The sequence below is a fragment of the Bombus impatiens genome, unplaced genomic scaffold (genome assembly GCF_000188095.3).
Source record: "Bombus impatiens unplaced genomic scaffold, BIMP_2.2 scf_0083, whole genome shotgun sequence".
Taxonomy (NCBI): domain Eukaryota; kingdom Metazoa; phylum Arthropoda; class Insecta; order Hymenoptera; family Apidae; genus Bombus; species Bombus impatiens.
Window position 1 is genome coordinate 75,564 of NT_176502.1, and position 10,757 is coordinate 86,320.

The 10,757-nt window shown below is 35.2% G+C and overlaps 1 protein-coding gene across 1 annotated transcript; it reads right to left on the reverse strand.

Moving 5' to 3' along the window:
* Window positions 1–5,623: 5,623 nt before the first annotated feature.
* Window positions 5,624–9,871, reverse strand: LOC105682118. The gene is made up of 3 exons (XM_024372615.2): window positions 9,431–9,871; window positions 7,237–7,909; window positions 5,624–6,705 (listed from the first exon to the last, which is right to left on the reverse strand). The coding sequence occupies exons 1-3, from the start codon at window positions 9,663–9,665 to the stop codon at window positions 6,273–6,275; spliced, it is 1,341 nt and encodes a 446-aa protein (XP_024228383.2). The 5' UTR covers window positions 9,666–9,871; the 3' UTR covers window positions 5,624–6,272.
* Between the last annotated feature and the right edge of the window lie 886 nt (window positions 9,872–10,757).

The following is a 10,757-nucleotide window of genomic DNA, read 5'->3' on the forward strand; positions in this document are numbered from 1 at the left end:
CTTGATTATCATCATCGATCGACTCGTCATAATATGTACGTCGATTACAGTTAAGCAGTTGTGTTAACGTCAACTGTCGTGTTAAATGTACTCGTTTCTGCCACTGGTACTTCTACTTGAAAACATTATTGTAAGAATCTTTTTCCAGTTTTCTGAAATTTTCTACGTAAGCAAATGGAGGAGAACTTTATACAATTATAAAATCTAGGCGAAAAAAAAGTATTAGATCGATTCTTGAAATTACATTTCATTCCATAATATCAAAGAATCAGAATTCAATTAAAAAGCTTGCGAATGAAATATCTCTTAACAAGTCGACGTTTTTCCAGAACGAACGAAACGATAATGGATACATTCGATACTCTTCCTGCCAACATTTGAAGAACAGGATTTTTTAGTGCATAAATTTCATGGGTGGAAGCTCCTTTTATTAAAAACTCGTTGCCATTACCATCGAATGAGTAAGATTTGTATAAATTTAAAATTTAAAGTAGAAAGTGAACATATTGATGAATAATGCATATGAAAAATACGCCGTTACTAAGGAGGAAGCTTATCGATTCAGAAAAATTGAGGATTTATAATTTATAAGCAATCCTAAAGTATGATTTAAAAATGCATTGTTTAAAATTCCAAACGTACACAACAATAAAAGATTAGAAGTATGTATTTAATATTCCAAATTAGCTGACGAAGAGTATATTTTTAACAGCTTACGGAGTCAATGGGTAGCACCTTTTAGCGTGATGTCACGACATTGTTATCGAGCCACCATTTTTAGATACTGTGGTATCATGGACTGACAACACGCTACGTGAGAGATAAATTGTTATTACGGACTCTCCCTATTACACTAAAGTAACACATATGAAATTAATGAACTTTTACTAAATAATGAAATTATTATATATATGAACGTGTATGTGAACGTCTAATAAAAAATTAAATTATTATACAGATATATGAACGTGTATATGAATTTTTATCTTGAATTTTGAATATGGTGTCATTATTATTCATTGCGGTCTGTAAAAAACTTATACAGAAGATATTATACAGAAAAAAAAGAATAGAGAACTTTTGAAGAAAAGAAAGTCTAATTTCAATTAAACTCTTCACTTTCGCTGTGAATTGTTTATACACTTCTCGATAATTGACTCTGTCAGATAACTTGTATTTTTGACCGGTAAATTTTTGATCGACGACGTGATAAATAACGAAGCCTTTCCCGTTCCATTATTTATGAGTGCTGATCCAAAAGCAACTTGAAATGGATCGATGATAAATAACGCACTAATAATAAACAACAGATATAGGTACAGTCTCATGTAACTAAGCTGGCTTGTGTTTATGTTAAATTCTAATTTATTGGAGCCTGATTCATAGCCTGTATTGAACAACGTGCACGGAATTCCAAGGATTCAGTACTGAATATCGAGGTTAAGCGAAATTGTATCCTTGAAGAGTAAGGTACGATCTTCCATATAATTTAATAAAATATCTATCTCGTTAAACGTAGTACATAGATAATTAACGAAAGAAATTTCATTTTTTTTCCTGACCGTCTTGTTAACAGGAGAAAACATAAGAACGTAATTTTAAGGTGATACCACCTTATCATTAATTAAAGTGTTAACACTCTCGTGTTTTATAGTTGATAATTTGTAATATCTTTCTTTTTTAATCTTCAATTTAAAACTAATCTTTATAATGCAGCTTCCGTTACAAAATTTGTTATCCAACCAGGCTATCCAATAAACTTTTCAGGAACTTTTTTGTCTAACTTACACCTTTGCCCTCGTTTCTATCTAAAACGGATATTCGTGTAATCTTTGAATATTTCTTGGGTATCTTCTAATCATTCAAAACAAATAATCACGTCGTTCCATTATCATGCGTAAGCAGTATAAATACTTTATTGGCGTCAAATAAATTGTATTAAAGCGCGTTTTGGATCGATGAACCAGATCAAACGACGAAGATATTATAGAAACTCATATGAAGGAATCTTATGAACTTATCTTTACCATTGTAAAGAATTAGGAATACCAAGAAAACATGAATAAGAATAATATTTCTCGAAAATTCTTTACTACCATGCCGTAGGACCGAAATGAAATAAAATTAACAAAAAAAAGATATCCTTTTGAATTGAACCCTTTTCTAATATTTTGTACGATTTCGTAAATATTCAGGATAATATACAGATTTCTTCGAAAGAGTATTCGCTTTGCTATTTTCTTAATTTATCGTATTGTTCTTGAAATTTGCAAATAATTTCTACAAATATTTGCATCCTTATCACGTATGAATGTAAAATTGTGATGGATTAATCGTTTTCTTAATGATATACATTTTTAATATCAATTTGTATTAGCATTATATTTTTAATATCCATTGATTTAATGCCAATTTATATACATATTTGATAATAAATATATCTTGTATTAAATCAGAAAATATCCTAATACTTACGGTCAAGTGTGTAACTTCTCCTCAGTAACGAATTCTTCGTCCGAGAAATTTCTTACAAATCTTCCGAGTTCCTCTTTCGTTTCTTTTTCTTTGGAAAAACACAACGAATGGACAGGTGGAAAATTGATGGGCGAATCCAGTTGTAAGAACGAAGGTAAGGGAGCGTATGAACGATCGATTACCGCCTTTTCTCCCTTTGTATTTTCGTTTCAACCTCGAAAACGATTCGTTAGGCTGTCCGGTTCTCCAAAAGAATCTATTGCTGGACAGATCTAACCGATGAAAGAGCACGCTACGTCATGGTCGATTGATATTCTTCTCCGTGAATCGTGCGGGGGTGGATTGAATAATCCTTTTGCTATCTCGTAAACAAGTCTCCTCGAATGGTTTCTCGAAGTCGATCGAACATGACGCCGGAATCTTACTAACGACGAACGCGAATTCATGTAACTTTAAAATGTTGTCGACGCGATATTAACAACGAAATCATTTTTTGCTTCCGCAAACAAAATCATACGCGTTGGTTCCCACAATCCTCTAATGTAAATTCCGTGGAAATTGTTTTGTATGAATTGGAACCAAGTAACAATCGTTAAAGGTTTTAACAATTTAACAATTCAGATCTAATTGTTTTTAACTTTCCTCGCGTTCTTTAAATGTCCTAATATCTCTGAACGAGTATCTATCCAACAGTCGAAGAGATAAAAAAAAAGTTAACGCTTTCAAGTTTGATGGGATTAACGTGTTGTCAAGTGCAGGCCAGATTTCAGTGTCCGGTGACATCATACATTGAAGTTACAAGCAAGCCGATCTTTTACGTAAAATTTACGAATTTGAAATTTTTTTACCACCGGTAACACAGTGAAGCAACAGTGAAATAAAACACCGATTACTAAACACCGGTTAAAGTGACTAGTAAATTTCTGCGGGCAGCAAAGGAAAAAAACAAGCCAACTATACATACGTGGAGGAGGTCATGCTCGCCTAGTGTTCGCCGTTGCAAACATACCAACCAACGATAATTACGCGGAAAGGGAAAAAAACGTTGGTGTTTTGCTATCGGAGAATCGACATTGCGTGAACGGTACCGAGGGAGAGATCATTGCGATAGAAAACACGAGTTCTTGTTAACACTCGTTCTTCTCGCAACGGCCACGCTAATCGTTCCGTCGATCCTTCGTGAACCGTGTTGACTTTGTTGATTAAGTGAATTTCTCCGCTCTTCGACGAGCCTTCCGCGCAACAACCAAGCTCAAGGTCCCGCCACGATAGATTGCAATTAATTCCTTACCATGCATTGGGTACTGAGGTCCTTCTTGGACTTCTAGAGGTACTTTTACGATCGATAAAGAAGAGTGAAAGAAGGTCCATCTGGTAGCTTGTGACGCGAGGGTCTAATCGGCTCGATAAATATTCGAAGACAAATGTGGAAAAAATATATTGCAGTTAGCTCGCAATGGAATGATTTGATAAGCAGTGAGTACCTCAGATAAGAATTAAGGGAGCTTAGGAAAGTTGTGGCTGATTAGACGGACTAGTAAATCTAAGGATTATGGAAGATACGAAGGATTCCGTGGAATGTTAACGTCGCGGAGAATTCGGAAAATCTGGGGTGATCAAAAGGTTTTAGAGATTTCGAAGGTTAAAGAATACCGTAGATACGAGAATTCGATGATATTTGAGGACTTCGAAAGGACTGAGGATATTGAAAAGCACCGAAGGCCTCAAATAATTCAGGAATATTTAAAATTTCAAAGAATTCGGAGGATTGAAAAGAGTTTAAAAGTTTCAAAAGAGAATGTCGAAAAATATTAATGCATTTGAAAGATCAAAGGATAATCCCACTGGTTTTGAATAATTAGGAGAATTTAAAATTTTAGAAGGTTCTCGATAATTTCAAAGTATTTCAGTAGTTGCAAGAGAACCGAATATCAGCGCGCGAAACTAAAATTAGTGTGTTATCACAATTTTTCTGTAGTTTATTATAAATGAGAAACTTAATAAAATTGCGGTATAAGTGCACTTTTTTAAAACTAGATAAGTACAAAATAAGATCCGCATCTAGGGACTTTTAAGATTATGATATGTACATTTCTGTATCAGAATTTATCTTCAGCTACTTTCCTTAAATTAAAGATTCTATCTCTTTATCAAATATCGGTTGATCATAACATCAACACTGCACAATCTACAGCATTGTTACTATTTTACTATCTTTTATAATTTTATTCTAGGCTATAAGAACATATACATGTAGGGTGGCAAATTGGAATTTATATTATAAATATCATACCTTTCTTATAACTTTTGTACTTTAAATTATATCTCTTGTAAAGATACATTAATATATCAAAAAGAATGTTTATTATTAGTGAAAATCTTACTTTCAAAAAGATGTAGACATATTAACTTACTTCATATATTCCAATGAAATAAAGAATTTCACTATCTCGGGCCATTTTTACGGCGATGCATCGTGATTTCAAAGGAGTATTATCTCTAAATAAAGAGAAATATCGAGCTGATTTGAGCCTGAAAAAAAGAAAGATGAAAGGAAAAGAAAAGAATTTTAAGGAAAGGCTTTGTATTTTGCAAAGAATTAACATTAACAGTAAATCGGAGTGAAATATTCACCTTACTTTTCCTAAGAATAAAAAGATTTTATCATTTCAACTCTAAACAATCTTTAAAGAATTCTAAGAACTTCTGATGGTCAAATAGATTAATTAATTGTTTACCAATCAGTTGGTAAAAAATAAAATATAACAACATACAAAGAAAAGATTGACCTTGCTTTTCTTAAAAATAAGATATGTTTCTAGTTATATTTACTTTACCACTGTCTCTAAAAAATCTCAACTTACTTACAATGTTTAAGTTCTATACTATCTGCTTTTTATTAATCAATTTAGTATTCATTTCGATTGTGAATAAGCAGATTGCCAATAACAAATCAATGAAAAATACAATGCAACATGGTAGAAAATTTCACGAATCAAGGTATTTTTGTAGAGGAAAATATAGATTCCGTTACGTTGAGTTTCGCGTGCACGTGTTGCAAAATAAATGGACCGTCTTGGCAAAGAAACAAAACGAATCAGCTCCGTACGAGCGAGTTAGAAAGAATACTCCTAAACAACGATGTTGGACGATTCGTCGTGCAACGGTGCACGGAGCAATTTGAAAAATCAGATTTATTGGTGAATGGTGTTCGTCGACAACATGCGCGATGTTTTCCCTTTCGTTCGATAAATTTGTCCCGCAACCTTGCTTCACAACCAAGCACAAATGCTAAACTCAATGAAATGCATTTTATGATAATGCATCCTGCAGATTATGTAATATCGAAGAATTATTGTTCCGCGGGAACGAAGAAATGTGACGCAACATCCTGTGAACCTTCAAAAACTCGTTTCAAGGACAATTTGATATATGCAAACCGGTGGAATATCTCGCAAAATCCTTCAAAATATATAGCGTCACGTTTTACGTCATATTTAATGAAAAGAGCGGGTGCAATAACAGGAAACCAAACACTCTCAAAGAAGTAAAACAAGGATTTGTCATTTTCTTACGCAAACAGACATATTTGTACTTCCTGCTTCGGACTTGTCTCGCTTCTATATATATCATAAAGTAGTTTATTACGCTCATTTCTGTGCCACTTATTCGTACTTAACATCGAGTCTAATAATAGAAATAATTATCTTAACTCTACTGATATCAAATGACCGATCTTTCATCAATATAATTAATCAAAGATTCAACTAATAAAATTAAAAATCGAGCAATGAATATTATAACGAATCTCTCAGAATACAAGTCACTAACAATTCGATGAGGAATATTAAACAACCAATACCCTGACACACGAAGAATATCTCAAAAATCGGACGGAGATGCTTCATAGTCAAAATTTCATCCGAATCTTGATTAAAAACGATCTGCTGGTCTTCCTCGATCATTAATCGACTACTCAGTTTCTTTATCATTCCTGTTTCTCGGTACTTCGTAATGAGTCGTCGAAGAGGCCTTCGATACATGTATCCTCTTCTTGCAAAGAAGAAAACCGGGAATCTGAAAACTGGTTTTGGTAGTGTGTACATCCGAAGACTTCTGTTATTCCTGTAATCCCAGTTCATTCTGTCAACGGTGAAATGTTGCAACACAGCGAATCCATTCTTCTTGAATATACTATCAAGTGCTTCTTCGGGTCCAAGTACTTCGTATCTGTTACGAAAATATTTTTAGTATGTTTATTGGTATGACGCGAAACGCAAAACATTAACGATTGCTTTTTATTCAACATGCTAGAAACATTGGTAATATCCTAGAAACTTTTAAAATTTTCCGAAAGCTTAGAACAATATGTATTAGAGCGAGTAAAACAACTTAAAACAATAAAATCTTGCACCTATATAACTCTTCGATCCATTTCGTCTATAAAATATAAAAAAGATATATTCACCTACTAAAGGAATCAAATAAGATCAAGCCAAGCGATATCGGAAATTGCAAAATTCGCACGATAAATGAATGAAACTCTCAAAAGTCTTTTACGCGACAATAAATCGGTTGTAGAGCCGAGAATCTCGTTTCACGAATAGTATCCATCATCCAATTCCCAGTATTCGCTGTACCAGACACGCAATACAAGAGGAATCCAGTTAAAACGCACTTCGAATCGAAGAGCTTCCACGAGAATTGACTGGAACGAAATAGAGAGAGGAATTGGAAATTTACCGTGACCGGTAAGATTACCTTTTATACAAATCTATGATGAACTGATCGTCGGAATTGTTGAAATAGGAGCGTACGACGCCTGGTCCGCTGAGTGGTTGACCAGAGTCACGTACTTGCTCGAGATTCTGCAGCAGATCCTCGGTGTCGACTTGAGCTAGCGAGCTGGTAAACGTGCTGTTATAAGTGATGCTCAAATAAAGGGAGAAAATCATCCACAAAAGCAGCACCAGGCGCAAACCAAGGTTTCTTGGCAACGTGATGCTTTGAGACAACGAGATCGCCCAAATATGTGCAAATTTCACTTGTTCTTTGATCAAACCCATGCTCGACAATTTTTTCAGCACGATCAATAGAAGAGTGTAAACAATGAATACAAGGAACACGCTGATCCAGACGAAATAATGAAACGGCATTACTAACTTTAAAATGTCGTTCTCGATAGTTCTAATACGAACCAAACTGGCAAGCACCATATCACGGAACATATACCAGCAGATGACTTCGACGTTGTCTAAGATTTGTAGATCTTCGGGTTTCGGCCCTGCTATCATGTCTATGTCACGGTTCATGAGCTTTTCGAAGGCATCGGGCCAAGGTATGTTTATTTCTGTGCTGGAGTCGACGGTCAGGTTGTAGTACTTCCCGAAGTCTTCAATGAGGAGAGCGCCTACTGCTTGCAGTGTTTCGTTACCTGTTGTGACGATTTAGTGATATATTATTTATAATTTAAATGGAAAACGATAAATAGACATTTGTAGAATATTTAAATGTGCCAAAGTATATAAAATACTTGTGATATACAAAAATATCTAAAATATTCAAAGCAAAATACTCATAATATTTAGAGCGTGAAATAAATTTCTATTTAGATCGTATTTCTTTCACTGTTCAGGGAAAAAGAATTTGCATAAACATATCTGTAAGCTAATAACAGGTAAATGAAGCATGATTGAACAGAATACTCAGAGAAGGTTGGCTTCATTTATAAGACCAATATTATCAAACAGTTCCCAACTACAATTAATATTCAGGTAATTCAGGTAACAATTAATCATATTAATCTGAACGATGCTTCACATGCTACATCGCTTTCCAACATGACACGTTTTTATCAATAAAAATTTAATTAAAAGGTTCGTTAATCTGACGAAATGTGGCTACTGAAGCCATGAATTATCAATCAGTATCACTGCGAAATAAAAGATTTCGATTTAATGATGTTTCGCGTGTACCTTTTTCTCTACAAATTTTCGAAATTTTCCTATAAATTTTCTGTTCTCTATTCTTCCATTTCATTAGACACGAGTGTGATGGATGTTGAAAGCGTATGTGATTGAAAAACGATCGCTGCAAGGTCGCTCCCTTGGCAATGAAACCAACAGCTTTGTTGCGAGCTAGCAACAACGAAGCATATACTCGTTTAAGTGATTTATCACAATGCTCGAGAAACTCGGAGCGAAATACGTCAATTATTTCGTGAAATACCGGACTATTAAATATTTATCGCGGTGACTTGACGGTATTCTTCTCGCGACGAATTAATTACATCGATTAACGTTTCCTTGACGATGAGAGAGAAAGACAGCGATAAGTGAATTTTAATATTTTAATATTCCCAAGGTTATTGATTGCAGTTTATGATATTTTTAATGCGAAGATTACTGCGCAGTTTATATGAACTATTATAATAATTATTACCGTGTAATGTATAAAATAGCAATATTATTGTTATTTCGATTTTTGTTTGTACACTTAAAACATGTATTAAAAGCAAAGTGGTTTCCATGATCATTTCCAACTTCTAAGATGATTTTTATATTGTTCTTTACCTTCTGCAGGTAATTCTTTTAACAAAATCTCAAATATATTGAGACCACTATTTCAACATTTCACTCCCTTTTCTAAATTAACTGTTTTCTTAATACCATTTTTCAACAATTCTAACAATTTCTCTCATTATAGCAAACATTCCACCAAGCATTATTTCAAACACAAACTAAAAATAGCAGCTTTAGCTCAAATGACTTGACAAATCTGAAACTCAACAGACTTTATTTTCCTCTCAACCGCTTCAAAAATATCCACGCTGTGCGATAGTTACTTCTACATCTCTCACACTCCCCCGTGCCCGAGTAAAAATCCACATTCCATTGAACTCTCCAAACACTGTCCCTAGTGTGCGTGTCCAGACTAGAGAACACAGTTTGCTCACGTTTCAGTCTGAGCGTGTCTTCTTTGAGCCAGAAGCTCACTGTCGCATCCGTGACGATCGCGTATTTCATGGTGCAGCCACCGAGCGGGCAAAATCGACGGGAATCCGCGGCGAACGTCGGAATCCGATCCACATCGTTCGTGACCGACGTGCAGGATCCTACGGATCTCGATGTAATCTCGTCTCCCGTTGCGCTTGCACGAATAATCGTACCTGTGGCCGTGTCATCGAACATCAGAAATGCCACGTCCCGATAGCCGGCGTTCAACAAATCTCTCGCGAATAAATGCACCTCTTCCCTCACGCTCCTCGTAACGAACAGATATTGTAACGTGCGTAGATTCTTCTTTCCATACAGAAATATTCTACGCGAATTAATAAATTTACCGTGTTCGATCACGATGTAACCTTGTATGCGTTCATTTTTAACTAACGCGGCACGATCGACGACCAGAGTTGGCGCGTTTTCCACGCAGACTTTCGAGATTGCGTCCTCGAGATAGGTGGCAGGCACGACGTACAGCACATCGATTCGTCTCTCGGGATTGAACAAACGCTTCGCCGTCAGGCTCGTGCAGGAAACGATGGCTTCAACGTTAGTGAAATTTCTCGCCTGAAAGAACCGATATTTGCCCTGCACGGCTGAGATAGCACTTGCTATCAACGTGACATGCACTAGACCGATATACATGGAGGACTGTTCTTTACATCTTCTTGATAGAAGCAAGACTAAAGGGATAACTTGAAAATGAGAAACGATGTGAGCGCGTAGAGATATATATGGGAAGAGATTTTATCTGAAGACGACCTTGTCATTATTCGAAGTTTCGATTATGAAATTCACGCAAATTGTTTTGAAAGTGTGTTCTCTTGGTTATTCGAGGTTGTAGATTTTCGTTTCGTGTGATACGTTCGTTCACTGTCACTGAAATCGTGAGAAATGGCAGGTGTTCAGTTAGAAAATTGCAGAAGAAAATTGGAAAATGAGAATGGCTGAAGGCTGATGTTAAAATTTAATAAATCAGAGCAAGGATTTTTATGATCGGGCAGGAATTTCATAGAAATTTCAGCGACGTGATATTACGCTTCCGAAGATTTTGTCTCTGAAATACCTTACGCAACGAGTTGTTTGATATAAAATGGAATGTATCGATTATTCTGACTCGATTGGTCAAACGTATTAAATACAGCAGAGTGTTCTGAGATTTTAGTAGTACAGCCCACAATATCATTTTAAATTAAAGTAGTTTAGCATTCTCCTTGACATTCGATTCTTTAACATTTTATTTCTGATATTAGAACACGATAACGAGTATAATGGCGAAGG

Coding starts and splice junctions, on each gene's coding strand:
- LOC105682118 (XM_024372615.2), bottom strand. CDS start 9,665: ATGTTCGATGACACGGCCACAGGTACGATTATTCGTGCAAGCGCAACG. Junction 7,910..9,430: donor AGACACGCTCAGACTGAAAC/GTGAGCAAACTG, acceptor TCGTCACAACAG/GTAACGAAACACTGCAAGCA. Junction 6,706..7,236: donor ATCATAGATTTGTATAAAAG/GTAATCTTACCG, acceptor TTTTCGTAACAG/ATACGAAGTACTTGGACCCG.